Below are 20,908 nucleotides of genomic sequence, written 5' to 3' on the forward strand. Positions count from 1 at the left end.
AAATCCTACTTTGACTTGGCTACTTACTTCTCTCTTGCTTCTCCCTCTGAATTTCCTGAAAGAATGTTCTACAGTCTGCTGTGCTTCTCCTCCCTCTCTCCCACTCCCTGAACCCCTTGTAGGCCACTCCTTTCCCTCTTGAAAACGCTCTTTCAGAAGAAGCAGAGACCGCAGGCTCTCGGCGGTACTGCTGGGGCTCCTGCACACCCAGCACATGATGTCTCCTTGGGAAGTCACCTACTAAATGAGATGATCCAAACTAATCTGACAGCACGACACCAGGCACATAAGGAATTGATTCTTTCCCAGCTCAGCTTCCTCCTGCTCCAAGGCCAACTGTACCTTTGTCCTGGGGTGAGTTCATCCTGTCTCAACAAGACTAAACAAACCCAACCTGGAATCCCAAAGCCCTGAGCTCAGGCTCTGTGTCTAAAGCCACACTGTTCATCTTCCTCCCAAACCATCCTCCTGGTCACCCAGGCTGGAGTCTCAGAGCCATCACTCACTGTTGCCCTGCTTCCCACATTCCATCACTGGATTTCACGGGAGAGGGAAGTGTGGAGAAGAAAGGAGCCAACGTTATCTTGTGGAGAGACGGTGTGGAAGGAAAAAGCAAAAGAAAGAAAAAGGAAGAAATACTGTGCCAGAAATGAGGAGGCTTAGCTTCTTGTGCTGGATCAGCAACTGCTTCATTTCTTTAAAAAAATCAACTTCATTTAGGTCTGCTGTTCCTGTGATTAACACCCTCATTTTGAGTGCACGGTTTGAGGACATGGACAAATGTGTAATACAGCCATGTAACCATCACACCAAAAAGTTCCCTTGAGCCCTTCTGTGGTCAGTTCTCTCACACCCACCAAACTTCAGGTAAACGCATCTGCTATCATGGGAGCTTCATTTTTCCTGTATTCTAGAACCTCACAGAAATGGAATCCTACTTGACTGTGAGAGTCATCCATTTTGTTGCAGCTAGCAATAGTTCCTTTCTTTGTATTACGGAGTAGTGTCCTGTGTATGGATATCCCACATTTTGTTTACCCATTCACCTACTGAAGGACATTTAGGTTGTTTCCAGCTTTTGGCTATTTTGAAAAAGTTGCTATGAAAACAAAAGGCTGCTCAGAACACTCTTGCACAAGTGTTTGCATGGTCGTATGTTGTCATAAGTCTTGAGTAAATATCTAGGAGTAGAATTACAGAGTTGTAAGACATTTTCAAGCGGTTATACCATTTTATGCTTTCACGAGCCAGGTAAGTGAGTTCTAGTTGTTCCACAACTTGTTAGCATTGTCTCTTTTTTTATTTTAGCCATTCTGATGGATATTAATGATATTTCCTTGTGGTTTTAATTTACATTTCCCTGGCGACTAATGGATACTGAACATCTTTTCGTGTGCCTATGGGCTATTTTTAAACCTTCTTTTGTGAAGCATCTGTTCAAATCTTTTGCTGACTTTTTACTGGGCTGTATATCATCCTGTTATTATGTTAAATGAATTCTTTATCTATTTGAGATACATATCTTTTATCAGATATATGCCATGTAAACACTTTCTTCCAACTGTGGCTTATCTTCTTTTTTCATAATGGTGTCCTTCAAAAAACAGAAGATATTAATTTTGATGAAGTGTAATTTATAATTTTCTTTTTACAGTTAGTGGGTTTTGTGTCCTAAGAAATCTTTGCCTATCCCCAAGGTTACAAAGATTTTCTCCTGTTTTTCTCTAGAAGTTCAATTAGTTTTCATTTTTGCATTTAAGTTAGTGATCCATCTTGAGTTAATTTTTCTGTATGACTGTGAGGTAAGGGTCATATGTTCTTCATATGGATATCCAATTTTTCCAGGTCATTCGTTGAAAACGCCATCCTTTCTCCCACTGAATAATCTCGACACCACTGAAAAAAATCACTTGACTATAAAAGTGTGAGTCCACTTCTGGATTCTCTGTTGTGTTCCATTTATCTATATATTTATCCTTATGCCAATAGTATACTTTCTTGATTATTGTAGCTTTATAGTAAGTCTTGAAATCAGGTTGTGTAAGTTCTCCAATTTGTTCTTCTTTTTCAAAATTGTTTTAGCCATTGTAGGTCCTTTGTACAGTCTTATAAATTCTAGAATCAGCTTATCAGTTTCTACCGAAAAAAAAAAGGAAGAAGGCTGCTAAGCATTATACTAAATCCATAGACCAATTTGGAGACAATGAACATCTTAATAATATTGAGTCTTCCAATTCATGAACATGGTATATGTGGTATATCTCTCTCTATGTATTTAACTCTTCTTGAATTTCTCAGCAATTAATTTTTGTATAGTGATCTTGTGTCCTGAGACCTTGCTTATTAGTTCTAGTGACTTTTTTTTTTTTAAGATTTTATTTTTTTCCTTTTTCTCCTCAGAGCCCCCCGGTACATAGTTGTATATTCTTCGTTGTGGGTCCTTCTAGTTGTGGCATGTGGGACGCTGCCTCAGCGTGGTCTGATGAGCAGTGCCATGTCCGCGCCCAGGATTCGAACCAACGAAACACTGGGCTGCCTGCAGCGGAGCGCGCGAACTTAACCACTCGGCCACGGGGCCAGCCCCTCTAGTGACTTTTTTTTAATAGTCTCCTTTGGGCTTTCACACACATGACCATATTGTTTATGAATAAAGACTGCTTCATCATTTACTTTCAAATCTATACATCTTTTATCTCTTTTTCTCGTCTCATCGAACCTGCCAGGACTTCTACTACAATTGTGAATAGAAGTAGTGAGAGCAGACATCCTCATCTTATACTAAATCTTAGAAAAAAAGTGTGTTTAGTCTTTTACAACGAAGTGTGATGTTAGCTTAGGTTTGTCATAGATGCCCTTTACCAGATTGAGGAAACTCCCTTCTATTTCTAATTTGTTGAGAATTTATATTATGATTAACTTTTGTCAAATGCTTTTTCTATATCTATTGAGAAGATCATACAGTTTTCCTTCTGTCGTGTGTAAATATGATGAACTCTATTGATGGATTTTCTAATGTTGAACCAACTTTGCGTTCCTGTGATAAACCCAACCCCAGGTTACAATCTATTATCTTTTTCGTATATTTTATTTGCTAACATTTTGTTAAGGATTTTTCAGTCTATCATCATAATGGATATTGGCCTAGTTTTCTTTTTGTAATAGTTTTGATTTTGGTATTGGGGCAATTCTGGTTTCATAAAATTAGTTGGGAAATATTCCTCCTTCATCTAATTTCTGAAAGAGTTTGAGTAGGAATCAGTATTTCTCCCTTAAAGTATGGTAGAATTCACCAGTGAAGTCAGCTGGACCTGGAGGGTTTTTTCCTAGGAAGTTTTTTAATTATAAATGTATTTTTAATTAAACACTCCATGGACAAGATAGCCACTAAGAAACATCCTTCTTCAATATCCCAGAATGCTACACAAGGGCCAAGTACATAAACTACTGCTTAATTTTGAAATTTAAAAATTTTGATAAACAAGGAGGTTTAGAATATTCACGAGACCCATAGATTATCCACAGTTATGAAAAGTACCATAACATGTTCGTTTGTGTCCTAAATTTAATATTTGTGAGAGTTAGTGAGTTAGATAATATGTATGTATGCTGGAAAGCTTTCTTTCCCTAATGTGTCTGGTGCCTATAAAACTGGTCTCAAACATCTGGAAAGATTGGATTTACAAAATAAAGATGGAATAAAAGTAAGTCTACAATTAAATAACATGTTCAGCAATTGGGTAATCGGTTCACAAACTGGAATTTCCCTGATGTATTGTTGAACAAACTGCCTAGAGCACATTTTCACATCTACCTTCTCAATGTTTTCTACAACTGAGAAACTCATATGGTCTCTTTTTTTTCCTGCCTCCTGGGGATAGAAACTTGGCAACTGTACTTGGGGTATTTTAATCAGGTAAGTTTTCCTGGCTCTTCCTGTTAATCACATCGGACAGTGCGGTGCAGTTTTTGCTTGCAATATGAAACAGAGTGTTATATTCAAGATCAGGTTTATAACCCTCTGTTAGTCCTTTCCCCCGTCATCTCTCCACTGAATGTGAGCTTCTTTGGCAAGAAATGTGCTGAGCCCCAGAACTAGCAGAGACACATCGTTTCCTTCACTAATAAAACGGGCAGTGCTAAGTCAGGTCACTGCCATCATCATCCAGGATACAAACAAGCATGGTCGGGTTTATTCGGCAGGGAGAAAGCAAGAGGGGAAGGTTCTCATAAACCTAGCAGGCTGAACCAGATCTTTAATGCCACAGACTTTTGAGACAGCATCTGGTGTCTGATATCAAAATAGCTGGCTGGGGAATTTGAATATTTTAGGCTTTACGCTGCACAGTGCCTGTGGAGAGGCTGGAAGTTAAAAAACATCAGCTTTCTTCTTTATCTTTGCTTCCTGTCATGGATATTACCTGACCACTACTTAGCAGTCCTCTTTCTTATTTAAAAATCCTAGTGATTGGGGCCAGCCTGGTGGCCCAGTGGCTTAGTGGTTAAGTTCACAAGCTCCACTTCAGCTGCCCTGGAGTTCACAGGTTCAGATCCCAGGCATAGACCTAGCACCACTCCTGAAGCCACACTGTGGTAGCATCCCACATAAAATAGAGGAAGATTGGCAACAGATGTTAGCTCAGGGCCAATCTTCTTCACAAAAAATAAAAATAAATAAATAAATCCTAGCAATCAAATACAGAGAATGGAAGCAAACACTAACTTATAAATGGACAATAATCCAAATTCAAATAAGCAGCCAGTACCCAAGGCAGTTACTAAAGAGGGTAACATGGTGCCTGAGAACAGCAAGCTCACTGCCAAGCTGAGAAGTGTCTTTTCCTTAAGCTATCAAATTTCTCTCTGTCTCCTTTCCTGTCTCTCTCTTTTTGCCTCATAAAGGGGAATTATTAAGAGGAGACATATAAGATGTAAAGAAAAATTATTTCTGTTTTCACATGGAACAACACCTAAAAACTCTAATTGAGTATTTTGGAAGTGTTAACATAGTTGTAAGAAAGAGGGGAAAGAGTTGCTGTCACACAGACACGAGTTCAAATCCTGTTTCTACCACTTCTGGTGCTATGATACTAGTCAACTTACGTGAACTCTTTGAGCCTCAATTTCCTCATCTGTAAAAATGCAGGTTATAATAATAATGAAAGGGAATTATTGCAAGGATTCAGCAATATATGTGAAACAAGCATAGAGATGGTAAACAATACTTTCTCAATATATGGTGTACATTTTTACTATTTGATTATCTCCATTCTCCTACTTAAACCACTGACTATATATGAATCAATAGACCATCAAACAAATGTGTATTGGTCACTTAATATGCACCTAGAACTTAAACACCAGCAAAGAATTAAACATTTCTAATTCAGGAGGGTTAATTGTACTAACACTTATTGAACATTTTCTATCTACCCTGCACTCTCTGTGTATTGATTTACTTACATTATCTCATTTAATTCCTGAAGCATCTCTTTGTGGTAGACACTAGATACTAGTAACTGCAATACTTAATGTTCATATGATGGTCATTCAGAAAGCTCAATACTATAAAGCTAAAAGAATGAAAGCTTTATTTTATGATTTAGAACCACTGTGCAGAGTACAAATCATAATGTATGACAGAACACGGGGAATACTCTCAACTCTTCAAACTCTTCATCTTAAGATGGAGGACGCTGAAAAGTTTGAATGATTTGTTCAAAACCATATAGCAAATACATTTTTAATTTTCCTTGCAGGCCATGAGATCCTGAGATCAGATTACCAGGAAATTCTTAAATAAATTCTTTCCCCAAAAGAAATCTGAAGAAAATATAACAAAACATTAACAGTGGTTGATTATTGGGATTAGGTACAAATAATATTTGTAGTTTTTTTCCTCTGAGTTTTTCTGCATCTTTAAATTTTTTAACTAAAAACAAAAATTGCTTCACCTGCCCATCTATTTTCATTTTTAAAGCAGATATATTGTCAACCTTTATATACACCAGGTTTCTAAAAACTCTAGGCCTCAAATTTTTCTTTTTTTCTTTTTTAATGACAGTAAGGCAAAACATAAAGTAATTCAGATTAAATTTCACATCATCAAAGATGTAGGCAGTTCTCTGGAAGTCTCGGCACTTCCTTCATAATCTAATTCTTCCCCCAATGAACTACATTCCGTAAATCTTAAAATAATGAAGCTTAAAAAAAAAAACCAGGGGCCGGCCCCGTGGCCGAGTGGTTAAGTTTGCGTGCTCCGCTTCAGCGGCCCAGGGTTTAACCGGTTCGAATCCTGGACGCGGACATGGCACCGCTCATGGCACCGCTCATCAGGCCATGCTGAGGCGGCGTCCCACATGCCACAACCAGAAGGACCCACAACTAAAAATGTACAACTAGGTACCGGGGGGCTTCGGGGAGAAAAAGAAAGTAAAAAAAAAAAAAGAAGATTGGTAACAGCTGTTAGCTCAGGTGCCAAACTTAAAAAAAAAAAAATTGTATTAAAAAACCCCCAAAATTTTAAAAACAAGAAAAAACAGTAAGATCGCTCATGCCTCAATCTTACAAAGGCCCTTCATCAAAATACACACAAGCAATTCCACATTACTTGCTTCACCTCTTGACTAGAACACAAATAGGTGAAATATTTTTCTTTACGTCAGTTCTGTATACAAAAACAGCATACTGAGATTGATGCCTTTTTCCATAGAGATCCAAAGGGAAATACCAGTATTTTGAGTTTACAACTGGTTATTTAGAGCCGGCCAGACAAGATAAGGATAGGGCACACACTTTCTATTACAGTAAAACTCCCAAAAGTTAGGCGACGTTGAGAAGTGAAAGAGATCAGGATAGGTGTTCAGATAATAATTCAAGAAACAGTCAGGGGTCCATTGTGCAGAAGTCAGGAAGGAGAGAGGGAAGCTCTTGTTTTGAAACACAGGTTGTAAGCTAACAAATGCCAATGCATTAATACCGTTTCTGAATCTGGGTTTCTTGGTTTTGGTTTAAGATAACTGTTCTCATACAGTTATCGTAAGAATTTTGGATAATGAGTTCATTGCATTTTCAATTTACGTTAACTTGGTAAAATTAAAATGACTTGCATTTATTCCTCATTACTTTAGCTTTCAGAAATGGTTATGGCTACCTCATTTGTCACCCACAAAAAGATTACTGCTCCTGCCAAGCTCAGTATCAGGGAACGGCTTTAACTGGGCTGCTTTGATAAAACCTTGGCGCCACACATTCCTCAGATCCAAAATGGAGCTCTAAGTCTGGCCAAGTGTGAATTTATTAGACCCCTCAAATGTGAAATGCAATCAAAGAGGTTTTACCCTTTCCCACTGTAAGTTTACACTTCTTAGAATCACCACTTTCTTGGTCCCAGAAGAACTGTCATAGTTGGCCAAACTGTTTGTGACCCCAAACAACCACAACTTATCAGCCTGTTGTTTTGGTTCCCACACTATGTTTCCATATTAACCCTGAAACTACTTGCGTGAGTTTTTGAGGCACTGATGCTAAGTTTGTATAGCAGTTCTAACCTGTCAAAGCAGTCACACACAGCCTCACTTCCTCCTCTCAAAATTTGAATGAATATTATCTAAAACTCATCTCTTCATTATCCCAGCCAGCTCCTCTCACCCACGTTCTCTCTCTCCAGGATGCCATGGCTACACATTCTGTAGGTCGAGGCACAAATCCACAAGTCATTTTGACTCTTCCTTCTTCTTGACCACCATCGAATCACCAAATGTAGCTGCTTCTACCTCTACAATGCTACTTCCTTCTAGTTCCATCTCTTAAGCTCAGGTTACCATCATCTCCTGCCTGGACAACTGCAGCAGCCTCCGTGGACCTGGCCTTAGCTTCTCCAATATATTCCCCACACTATAGCACTGCCCTGCTTAAAACTTGGCTGACACTCCACTACCATTTGGTAAAGCCCAGACACATATAAGGCCCTTCACCACTGAACCCTTGCCCAGCATTCCCACCCATTTCTTCCTTACTAACCTAAATGCATCCCTGGCATGCTGTCCCCTGGCTACAGTGAACTCCTTGCAACTTCCTAAACATAACAAACTTTTCCTTACCTCCGTGCCTCTGTTATGCTGCTACTCTGACTTATCCTTCAGGACTCCACTAAGAGGTCATTTCCCCGAGAAAAGCAGCACAATACCCACCTACCCACACTCCCTACCCAACCCAGGCCAGCTTATAAACCTGTCCTGTGCATCCCCAAAAAACCAGAGTTCACTTCCATTACTCCCTACTGTCATTGCCCTACTTGTCATTTGTCCTCATCAGATTTGAAGGTTGGTTAGGGAAAGGATAGTCTTATTTATAGTCATGTGTCGCTCAATGACAGAGATACTTTCTGAGAAATGTGTTGTTAGGCAATTTCATTGTTGTGCGAATATTATAGAGTGTACTTACGCAAACCCAGATGGTATAGCCTCCTACACACCTAGGCTATCTGGTACTAATCTTTTGGGACCACTGTTGTATACGCAGGCCGTTACTGACCGAAATGTCATTATGTGCTGCATGACTGTTTAAGTATCCCCAGACCTAGCACTACTGCTCAACATATGCTTCTTAGTAGGTGCTCAATAAATGCTTCTTGAATCAATAAAGGTTCTACGTAATTTTACAAATGAGAAATCTGAGGCAGAAAAAGCAGTTAAGTGACTTACCTAAAGACACAGACTAGCTCAAAGAAGAAATGAGACTACAGCTCAAGGCTCGTGATTCCGGGCCCTGCAGGAGACAGGCCACCGTTCTTCACTGGCTGGAGTTTCTAAGACTTAACAATACAATGTGACAGAGGACTCCTATTGACAAGCGGAAGCAAATCCGAATGACAGCTTCCCCTATGACCAACGTAGAATAAGTATTACATCCAGCGGGCCTTCAAGTAGCTACCTTCTCAGACAGAGGCCAGCCTTTCTAGCAGCATAAGCCTGATTTCAAAGGCCATATACTATACCTCTTTCCTCCGTCACGTGTCGAAGTAACTTCTCAAGTTCAGGAAGTTTCAGTAACAAGATGCAATTTGGAAACTTGTCATCCACCACAACTTGATCTAGGGGCTGAAACTTTCCCTGAAAAAAGACTTTAGTCAATTAGAAAGCAAGGATTCCAGTCTACAAACTCACACATTAAAAAAAAAAAGACGTATTACCTCATGGCTGGTCCTGCAAACTTAGTTCAAAGCCACTTGTTTCACCTAAGGAATTCCTAAACTGGAGCAGGCTCCAGAACTGACTCTCAGCTCCCTTCAGGAAGCTCTTGAAAGCACTGGGGTTCCAACCAGCACACCACCTACCTCAAGGGTACAGTCATTGGATGAAACAGGGGAGCAAAATTCTGGAAAGCGCTAGAAGCTATGGAAACTTGCAAAGATGGTAGAGATTGCCTAGGGCTGGTCCAACCCATTCAATTTGAGGAAGAACCAGCTGAGGTCACAGAGCAGGAGTCTTGACCTTCACCCAGGAATCAGCCCAGATCAACCCCAGAGCAAACATCTCTCTTCCTCATCCTCACTCCAGGAGTACTCAAAGAGGCACCGCAACAAAAAGAAAAACACCCAAAGTGAATTTACACCTGTCAGAGCTGTCTGGCAATGCTTCTAAACGCAGGCGATAATAAAAGAAAAGGTAGCTAGAGGGATAAGTACAACTGCAGACATATTGAATCAGGCTCAGCTAGACAAGTCTGTAAGGCCTGATGGCCAATGGGTCAGAGAGCAGAACATGAGAATTCAGAATATTCTTCTTCTCAACTGGGTTTAGTTTTTCTTAGTTTTACTGGTAGCATGGAGGGGTGAAGACTTTCTAAATTATTAGTCCCTTGCCTTGGGGATACCAGACTTTATAAAAGATATATGGTTGCCCATGTCCCACTTCTAGCTCACTCTACTTTTCTGTTTTAGTGACAACTTTGTTTGAAGACAGAAAAACTGTGTTTGATCAGTTTTCTTCCTGCGAATGCAGCTTCCTCTGTTTTTAAGGGTGAAGTCTTATCATTCATTCAGTAACACCTGTGAAAGCTTGTCATACTTTCGGTTAGGTTAACAAGTGGCAAGAAATGCCTCAATTTAAATGTTCTTGGGCCCGGCCCCATGGCCAAGCAGTTAGTTTTGCATGTTCTGCTTTGGCGGCCAGAGTTTCACCGGTTCGGATCTTGGGCGCAGACATGGCACCGCTCACCAGGCCATGCTGAGGCGGCGTCCCACATAACACAACCAGAGGCACTCACAACTAGAATATACAACTATTTACCGAGGGGTGGAGGTGTGGCTTTAGGGAGAAGAATAAAAAAAAAAATAACGAAGATTTGCAACAGTTGTTAGCTCAGGTGCCAATCTCAAAAAAAAAGACAGATTGCCAATTTAAAATAAATAAGTGTTCTTTTTTTCCATAATATAGTAAGAGTAATTCACAGATTTCCTCAGTCTTATTGATTTTAGATTTCTACTTTAAATTCTTCCAAGATCAACTAATATTTTAAATATTTAACTATTTTAAAACAATATTCTACTTATATATAATGGACTACCACACAGTCATGACATAATATAATAATTTCATAATTAACTATTTCATTCTTGTTTTCTTCACCATATATACATAAAAAGGAAATGCAATAAAGAACTAGGGTTTTTTTTTGTTTTTTTTTTTTGAGGAAGATTAGCCCTGAGCTAAGTGCTGCCAATCCTCCTCTTTTTGCTGAGGAAGACTGGCCCTGAGCTCACATCCGTGCCCATCTTCCTCTACTTTATATGTGGGACGCCTACCACAGCATGGCTTGCTGAGTGGTGCCATGTCTGCACCCGGGACCCGAACCAGAGAACCCTGCGCCACCGAAGCAGAACATGCGCACTTAACTGCTGCGCCACTGGACCGGCCCCAAAGAACTAGTTTTGAATATAAAGTTAATAACAGTTGGGATAGCTAGAAAGAGGAATTATTTTTACTGATGTTAAAATAAATCTTATGATTAAAAACCATAGGCCAACATTTCAAAAGTGTGTACCAATATATTTTTTAACTAAATAGGAAAATATCACATCTAAAACGTAGGGAAGGAAATACTAAACATCTCATGAGTTACTTAAAGGGACAGTTCTAGTATTTGAGAAGAGAAAGATGGTTTACAATGAAAGCTAACCACCAACTTGAACAGGATTTCTGCTTCAATCTGCATCTGTCAACCTGAATCAGCCATAACACCCCCAGAGACTCCCAGAAGGCCAGGGTGGGGGTTAATCCACCAGAGTCATGGTCTTAATGGGAAAAAGGGAAAGACTACCAAAAAGTTGGGGGAGAGGCTTTAAAAGTTCATCAGTGCAGGTACTAGCTGGTTGGTGGCTTTCTCTCTGTTAACGTATCCTAGAAAACAAATGGGAGCCAAGTGAAGTTTCAGCTTCCTCCCTGTATATTGCCAGGGCCTTCCTGGTGGTGACTAGAGCCATTTCTGTTCCTTAGAGACACACAGCTTACTAGCCTCATGCTTGTATGCCCTAATTATATTGGCTACCACGGCAGCTTCCAGATAAGGGGAAATATGATTAAACTAAGGAATAAAACTTTGCTAATCCACATTAAAGGACAGAGGATTTAGAAAAGGAGGAAAATAAAAGAAGCTAAGCTGTATCCAGAGAAATCATGAATTAACATTTTAAGTCAGTTTTATTACTTTCAGTATTTACAGCAAATTGAATTGATATACTCACAAAAGGGCAGTTTTGGAAATTAGGTCTAAGATGAACTCATAAGCACTTAAACTACATGCAAAATTGAGAGTAGCAAACAATAGATTCTCCTGAGCAGTTTAAATAACACTTATTCCTTAGAGTTGTTAATTCAAAGATTTTCAAACTGTGGTTGTTGGATCCCTGGGAGTTCCCAGTATGCTTAGAGGGGGTCCACAAGCTCAAAACTATTTCCATAATAATGCTAAGATGCCATTTGCATTTTCACTGTGTTGACATTTGCACTGATGATTCAAACGCAAAGGTGGGTAAAGCTGTGGGCTCCTCAGCATCAGTCAGGGTGGCAGTGACTGTCCTAGAGGCCACTGTGTTCCTCACCGCCACGGCCACGTACTAGCAGTTAAAAAAAGCCAGTTTCACTTAAAGATGTCCCTGGTAAAGGAGTAAAAGCAATTACTTTTATTTAAATCTTGACCCTTGAGTGCAAGTCTTTTACATACTCTGAGTGATGAAAGGAAGGTGCCACGAAAGCACGTCTGCTGCCCACCAAGGCACAGCGATCATCTCACGGAAAAGCACTGGTGTGAGCCAGTTGTGAGCTGAACTAGCTGCTCTTTTCATGGATACCATTTTTACTTGAAAAAACACTGTGAACTATGATTATTTAAACTTAGGTATTTTGCACAACACAAATGAAGTGAACCTGCCACTTCAAGGGCAAGATTGACAGTACCCGTAGCCAAAGATAAAATACTTGTAGCCAATGTTAAAATTTGAACAGTCAAGCAAAAATTAGAATTGTAAAAAATCTGTATCTGCCGCTATGACAGCTTACCGATACTTAAAGAATTCTCTGATGAGATTGGTGGTGATATGAACAAATATGAGTGTGTGTGTGCGTGTGTGTAATGAGATGTGTCAACATTTGGAAGAGCTGCATAATTCAGTGAAACAGTATTTTCCAAAGGACCGATGCATGATATTACAAAGTCACACGCGGGTAAAAGACCCATTCTCAGTGCAAGATAGACCACTAGATTTTAATGTAACAGAACATGTAAAGTTCATTAACAGGGTTTCAGATTCCACACTGCAATTAATTTTTAAGAAACTACCTGTTTTTGATTTTTGAAGTAATATCAAAGAAGAATATCCACAATTGTCTGAAAAAGCTATTACACTATTCCCCCCTTTTCTGACTACATATCTGTGTAAGGCTGCATATTCTTCCACCAAAACAATATATGCAAACAGAATATATGAAAGAGAAAATAAATGCAGACTCAGATATGAGAATCCAGTTCTCTTCTATTAAGCTAGGCACCAAAGAGATTTGCAAAAATGTAAAACAATGCCATACTCTTCATTGAATTTTGTCATTTGTTTAAGTGAAAATGTGTTATTTATGTTAACATGTACTGGGTTTATTATTTTTAAGTAAATTAATAAAATTATTTTTAAATTTCTCACTTTTAATTTCTAATATATTAAATATTGATAGATAAAGCCCACAGGGACAAAAAGCTCGTTGGGATCCTTAATTTTCAGGACTGCAACTGTATCCTGAGACCGAAATGTTTCAGAACCTTTGGCTGAAACTATTACTACTAATAAACTCTGTCTTTATATTAAAAAGGCAAATTTTATCCATCTGAGATTTCTTAGTCTCAACTAGAGCTTCCTCATTAATGATCTTTAACCAGACAAGCCCCAGTTTACCTGTGGCACAGTCTCTCACAAAGAAGAAAATGAAAGAAAAGTCTTTCTTCTCTTCAGGCCTGAGGTCAATTTCTTAACATTTCTATTGTATTTCAAAACTAATGAGTACTTCATGATAACATTTTCATTGGCAGGCTTTGTCAAACAAGTAGGACGCAGAGCAGGGAGCCTTGGGCAGTTCTCAGAGGTCCTGGGTCAGCTCACCCAAGATCAGGTGCTGGTTCTCAGGTCTGTGCTCAGCGCTCTAATCCACACAGCACACGTGATACACGTGATCTACACCCACCAGATTAAATCTGAATTGTGGGGAATCTACATTTGGATCATTACAAGGAGAGAGAGGAGATCAAGTAAAAACCAATCTATTCTGTTTCCTTGCTAATATCCCAAACTGGGAAACTCACCTCTTTGCCAGCCTTTATAAGGTAGTGGAGAAGCAGAAACAGAGGGTCCATCGGTGTGGCAAAGTGGAGAAGACCCCCTATAGATTAAAAAGAGAACAAAGGGAATTCAACGTCTGGGAAAGATAGCATTAGTTATTTCATCTTAATCCCAACGTGAAAAGCGTTCACTGAAAAATATATGTGAAATTCCAAATTCAGAAGCTCTTCTTACACAGGCCCAAGATTCTATGTGATTCTCTCAAAAGGCAGAATGTGGTCCATGAGATTTTACTCCAAAGAGCTTCAAATCCCTGTGTGGAGAGGAGAGCCAAGATACTGAAATTGATCTTTAACTTTCTATTTCTTCTTTAGAAATCATTTTTAACAGAGCCCCCCCATCCCAAAGAAAGCAGGGGTTGGGGGGACTATAGAGAGAATGTGAACCAGGCAAACTTGTATAAATCTATCGATAAAGCCACAGTAAAATGTAATTTCCTGTGCTTTTGAAGACAAAGCCAAGGGAAAGCAATATTATTCTCTCTGTACATAGCTCCTTCTACAGTCTGTGGGCTCATAGCTCTGAACTGCCAATGACTCAAAGCTCAGAAGGTTGTTACCCACTCCAGACTCTACCCCATGTCCCTACCTCAAAGAAAAAGGCAAGAGGGCAGGAGTCTAACAAGACTGAGCATAAGAAACTGAAAACTCTGCAGTAAGATTAATGGTGCTCTCCAGGATAGGAAAAAAGGCAAATTAAACAACTAGCCTATCCAGTCCCCACTCTTCTTTCCTCTATCAACTCCCCTCCAAGCACCCCAGACTCCTTTTTCCATGGAAGTGAACCAGAAGAGGTATTGCATCAAATGGAAGAATAAACAATTCCTTTATCTCCGTACTTGTTATTTTGGTTTCAGGAAACTCACGTACTTACTTTTATTCTCTAACAGGGCAACCTACCTATACAGCCAAGAAATTCTCACCCTAAATTGTATATATGAATCCATTTCATGGAAAGTCACAAAAATTTAAGGAAGTAATTTCATATTATGATATTAGTTGATTATTTTTTAAAAAGTAGAAGAGAAGTTTATGAAAACAACCTATCAAAAGCTCTAAGCTCATTTTATATGAGGCATCCATTATATTCAGAAATTAGGAAGAGGTTTCTAGGTCTGAAAACAATATCCTAGTGGCTATTTTTAAAAACAGCTCTTTCTTCAAGGTTAAGTTTAAAAAGAAGACAATAATGAAAAAAGCAGGTACCTTTGCTGTGAACCTAAAATAACTCTAAAAAATAAGGTCAATTTAAAAAGAAAGCAGATACCAATTCAGACAGTTCAGAAGAAATGATCAATCAGTGCCTTCCAATATTTTCCAGTTTCATCTGGATATAACTGTGTCTATCCAGCTAAACCAAATTGCAAGTGTATGACATTAGAAGTTAGAACTCTCATATATTGCCAAATGAACAAGCATAGCAGCAACAATAAAAGGGAATATATGCTTTCCACCTGCCAGGCTATACATAGACTACCACTGCATTTCAGCAACTGAAAATCATTTCAATTCTTCTCATGCACATATGTACACGACATTTATCACCAGCAATAAACCCTTCTGGAATGTCTTAGAAGAAAGGCAAAGTGGCCTTTCTACCTTAGCATAGTCAACAGAAAGTAGAGGGCTTAGAAGAAATAGAAAGCACTCTCTGGAAACAATGAGAGAATAGGCAGAGGGAAGTTAGAATGCCTCAGCTATCCTATGACTCCCTTCCAGATCCGTCAGAACGACACGAGGTACCCTTTTCCCTTTTGAGTCAACACTGCCTCCAAAATACAGGAATATTAAAAGAAATAGAATTTTGGTGTTGGGGGTGTGTGTGTGTGTGTGTGTGTGTGTGTGTGTGTGTGTGTTGGGGGGGGCGGGTACTGGCAGTAGTAATTTATATAACAGAGCATTAAAAAAAACTTAGTTCTATTCTCTTTTAGAAGCTATATCAGTATTCATTTTCAAGGATATCAGATGTTAAAAACTTTAAAATCCTCAAATGTGGCTAACAGAAGAGTAAAGAGTTTCCAGTCAACACGATGTGCACTCCATGGCACAAAGGTCACCTAACTTCTTAAGGATGTGTCAGTGTTTTAGGAGACAAATCAGAGTGTTAGTTAAAAATTTCCCACTATCTAAGACATATAGCTATGGTATTGATCTAAATTTGCTCAAATTTATCTTTCTTTTCTCCTTGATTAAACCCTGCTGTGATACCAAGGGAGAAAAACCCATGGACTAAAGTCCCAGCCGGGTAGACAGACCCGTGCGCCCGTGCATGAAGGACGGAAAAGCTAGAGCACGCGCTTAACTGATGAAGACATATACACTAGTCACTTACCTGATTGAACCGATTGATTTATAAACCAAGAATGGTGTTTTTCCTTGAAAACTTTTATTTCAAACAGCTGCTGCAGACATATATTGAACAAGTAAATGGCTCCTTCCCCTGTTAAGACAAATCTGTTTTTTATTTGTAAGTTTTCTCACACACACACAAAAATCAAGACTATCCAATAGTTCTGAGGAATGTTCCTAATATGAACACAAACATACATAGATACATTCTATACAAACTGACCCCAAGGAAAGCTTATAGCTATTATATACAGATGCTTGTTTTCCAGCTCTATAATCCTCACTAAACTTAAACCAATAAATAAAAAAGAGCAAATCGTTTATCCTAACCGCTGTAAAGCCTCTCACGGAACCCTCCCTCAGATCAGGGGGGAAAACGCATTCTTAAACTACCCAAACCTAATGGTTCAGCCAGAGGAACTGAGCTGGCATGTGGGCCCCTGTCCCCAGGGCAGTGTGTGCCTCCCCACACGTGGGGCCCAAGATAGGAACTGAGCCTGCAGACCCCGAAGGCCAGCTCTAAGTGAGAAACGCAAGGGCCCTTCAATGCTGACATTTTTTTCTAAACATAGTGTAATCAGTGCCCCTGAGTTTGAATCTCTTTCCAGGCTGGGCACGTGCCGGTGGGGCAGTTACGTAAACCTTTCCGTGCCTCTGTTTCCACAACTGTAAAATGGGAGCAATACGGAACCTACCTCACAGGGTTTTTACAAGGATTAAAGAGACCAAATACACATAAAGTTCCTAAAACAGTACTTGGCATATATCAAGTGCTTAGCAAATATTAGCCTTTATTTTTCTATAGTCAATGTAACAGATACAAACATTTATTCCTCTGTTATCTGTGAACATTCAGATAAAACAGAAATTTTACAAGAAGGCTGACTTTTTTGTACCTCTACTTTTGTTAAACACTTTAAAATATTTACTGCTACCTAAACTTTCTCTTGAAAAACTATTTTCACCTCAACTTAGTCTTACGCATAATTAGGAGTTCCAAATAATAAAGCTTACCAACTATATTCAATTTCATTTCAAAGAAAGGAAAACTGGAGGAAGCCAGGAATGTTTTCCTCTCTTGTTGCTTTTACTTATATGTCTTTCCAACAACAATAACACTACCTATTGCCTTTCCCTCGCTTTACTATTCAGTAACACAGTCACCAGGAGAATGCTCTAATTTGCTAAGTATCAGATGTCCACTCAAAAACCTATAAAATTAATAATAACCTTATAAATCTTGTAAAATAAATTAATGGAAAAACAATTCCACATAGAGATAAATAGTATCATCAATATTACTATATATTTATAGTATATTTTAAGATTTTTGCCTAAAAATTAGAAAACAAAACATAAAATAGACTGACTATAAAATTAAAATAAAGTCATTTCTGATAAAATATGTGTCTCTTCAATATACGAGTTAAATACAAAAAGAAAATTACCCTTTGACAGGGAAAAAATATAGTACTTTTTGGTCAGAACAAAATAAGGAAAGTACAGCTAAAAATGAAACTACTCAAAATCTTGGCACGTCAAGAAAAACTTTCTCTCGCTCTTTTTTTTTTTTTTTTTTAACTCTGGTTGTTTATTTTGCTTTATAACATAAAATGAATATAAATGGAGGCTAATGTCAGATAACTACTCTAAGAAAAGTTGGCTTAAGAGCCAAAGAAAATTAGTCTGTTTTCAGAGAGAAATCAAACATACTACTTTTTTTGTTTTGCCAGCATTTCTGATGAATGAACAGTTCTATGGATGAAAATTATAAGAATTAAAAAATGTTTAGGTCAAGTGAATTATCTGAGAAGACTAGTCATGTCATTATCTTGCTTCTGCCACCCTGCAACACCGTCTTACCTTTAAAAGCTATTCAGGAAGAAGGAACACACAAAGGCAAATAAGTGTGTACCCTTTTCAGTCACAATGTTTAAAAACATGTTCAAGTTACCATCATCGGGGGAGGGGGGAGGAAAGGGAAGGGGGGGAAACTTACCTGAACATGGATTAACCAATTTTATAAACATAAGCCCACTTTTCATCTTCTTTGAAGCATCTTTTAAATATTCTGAAAAGAAATGATGAGTTTGTAAAATTAAAAGACATTTGCTTTGTTGCTCACCTTAGTTACTTGACTGTGTTTTTCTTTCTTCTATTTATATGATTTTTCTTTCTAAAATTTTTAACTCAATTCTATTGCTTACAAGCTGTGTGGAGTTGAGCAAATTATCAATTTCTCCGTAGGGTGCAGTGGAATTTTAGGTAGTTTTAATTTATTTCTTTGAGTGATGGGGAGCAGGACTCTAAGGCAGATGGCCTGGGTTATATATAACCTTGGCTCAACCATGTGACAGCTTTGTCGCCTTGGACAAGGTTCTTCATGTCCTATCTCAGTTGTCGCATTTATAAAATGATGATCGTAACATATATACTTGCCTTTTAAAGGATTAAATTAGCTCATCTGTTGGAAGTTTTTAATACTCAGACAAACAGAAACACAGAATAAATGATAGTTATTATTACTAGTATTACTATTTTTATGAAATGGAACATTTTAAAATAAAAATTAACTGGACATTTATAGTTTTTGCCCCTAATCGTGATTACCTAATCGTGTCCTCTGCCAGTTTTTCCAGTGGGGTTTTCATCTTTATTTTACTACTTTATGAGGAATCTTTATACAGTAAGGATATCAACTCTGTTTTTAACGATATTTTTGCCATGCAGAAGATGTAAAATCTTTGTGTAATTATATCCATATTTTCCATTATGGTTGTACCCTTTGTATGATACTTAGAAAAGTCTTCTTTTCCTCAAGATTGTGTGAATTGCCTATATTTTCTCCTAACACCTTCATATTGTATCTTTAACCTAGCTGGAATATATCTGAGCATGAGAAACGGGGAGGAGATCCAACTTTAATTTGTTTTCAATGAGTTGTCCAGTTGTACCAACACCATCTACAGTTGTACCAACCCATCATTGAAATATTCCTTTATGCTAAATGTTTAAAATATATTTATAAGTCTGTCTATGGATGTTCTATATTGGTCCATTAATCTGTGTCTTTATGAGCATTAGTACCTCAATATTTTGATTATAGCTTTAAAATACATTTTAATATCTAGTGAGGTAAGTCCCCTCATTATGTTTCCTCTACCATATTTCACTGCTAACGTTTTAATCATATAGATCAAAACATAAAGACCATGACAATTTTATTTAGAACACCCTCCACAAATTTTGAGTGGCACATTCACAGAACTCTCTTGAGGACTCTCTCTCCAAAAGGAACAAAGGGGCTTTGATAAGATGAAGAAATGGACAGAGCAACAACCTACCAAAGAGCAAATCAGACAACTCTGAGGGAAGGAACGGTTAAAATACAACTTTCTTCTTAAAATAATAGTGACATTAAATATATAAAGAAAAAAACCCTAATTTTGAGGCAGGCCCAGTGGCATAGTGGTTAAGTTTGTCTGCTCTGCTTCAGCAGCCCAGGGTTCGCCAGTTCGGATCCCAGGCATGGACTTACACACTGCTTGTCAAGCCATGCTGTGGTAGGCGTCCCACTTATAAGGTAGAGAAAGATGGGCATGGACGTTAGCTCAGGGCCAATCTTCCTCAGCAAAAAGAGGAGGATTGGCAGTGGATGCTAGCTCAGGGTTCATCTTCCTCAAAGAAAAAACCCCTAATTTTGAGATTTCCACTTGCAACCAAATGGAGTAACAGGAACCCAATTTAACCTCCCACCTGAGACAATAAAAAAAAACAAAACAACAAGATATGTGAAACAACTATTCTCACGACACTGGACACTGAGCCATACAGGACAGTGATCCCTGAGAGAGGGGAAAGAGCTGAGGTGAGCCCTATGAATACCCCAGCTTACTGCCTTGAGAGAGTTTCCAGGTCACAGTGCAGAACCAAGAACCTAGGTGAAGACTGGCAGACTCCCTGAGTTGAAGAGATGAAGCTGAGAGTTCTGGAGACACCATGGCTAGAGTTCACAGGTCAGCATACGGGAAAGGAGAGAGCTAGAAAGAAAGAAAATCCCAGGGATCTGCAAAGGGTATAACTTGAATATGCAACAGAGTACTCATCAATGCATCCACATGATGACACTCCCTGAGGGCTAGGAGGAAAACCATCTGAACAGATTAGCCAGAATAGTAGCTCACATTCATTCAGGGCCCTGAATTGGGCCTGTTCCCAGACACACTGGAAAACCTCATAATTCAGAGGGCATTGGGTAGCGTACTCAAAAGGGTCCTGCCTGAGTAGCAGGGAATAAATAAATCTAGACTAAATGCTGCTCTCGTCCCACCAAACTAACTTCAAAAGCAAGACCTAAAAGGATCATACTGTTTCCAAGTATCTTCACTGTGTCCCAGATTGAAGCTCAAGATTATTTATAGGAATACAAAAATATTCATCAGCCAAAAAGGTAAATGTCTGGCACATTTATAAAATGTCTGGCATCTAATCAAATATTACTAGGCATTCAAAGAAGCTGAAAAATATGGCCCATAATGAAAAAATTAAAGAAATCAATTATTGAGAGAAGGGTATTGATATTAGACACAGATGTTAGAATGAACAATCAAGGTCATTAAAAACAGTATTCCTCATGCAAAAAAAATTAAGTGGAGACACAGAAGATTTTGTGTGTGTG

General features: G+C 38.6%; 1 protein-coding gene across 5 annotated transcripts in view; it reads right to left on the reverse strand.

Annotated features, from left to right (window-relative positions):
• RNASEH2B (ribonuclease H2 subunit B) overlaps nucleotides 1-20,908 on the reverse strand; it is a 74,885-nt gene that overhangs the window by 35,403 nt on the left and 18,574 nt on the right. For 4 of the 5 annotated variants that reach the window (XR_011427723.1, XM_023621552.2, XM_023621553.2 and 1 more), the window contains exons 2-5: nucleotides 18,230-18,301; nucleotides 16,214-16,321; nucleotides 13,846-13,922; nucleotides 8,996-9,110 (exon numbers count right to left, since the gene is read on the reverse strand). Coding sequence is in view for 4 of the 5 variants with exons in the window: in XM_023621552.2 (XP_023477320.1) it covers nucleotides 8,996-9,110; nucleotides 13,846-13,922; nucleotides 16,214-16,321; nucleotides 18,230-18,301 (372 nt within the window). In the remaining variant the exon portion in view is untranslated. Of the gene's footprint in view, nucleotides 1-8,995; nucleotides 9,111-13,845; nucleotides 13,923-16,213; nucleotides 16,336-18,229; nucleotides 18,302-20,908 lie in introns of all 5 variants that reach the window. The other variant, XM_023621551.2, reaches the window with a different exon arrangement.

This window comes from Equus caballus, chromosome 17 (genome assembly GCF_041296265.1).
Source record: "Equus caballus isolate H_3958 breed thoroughbred chromosome 17, TB-T2T, whole genome shotgun sequence".
Lineage (NCBI taxonomy): Eukaryota > Metazoa > Chordata > Mammalia > Perissodactyla > Equidae > Equus > Equus caballus.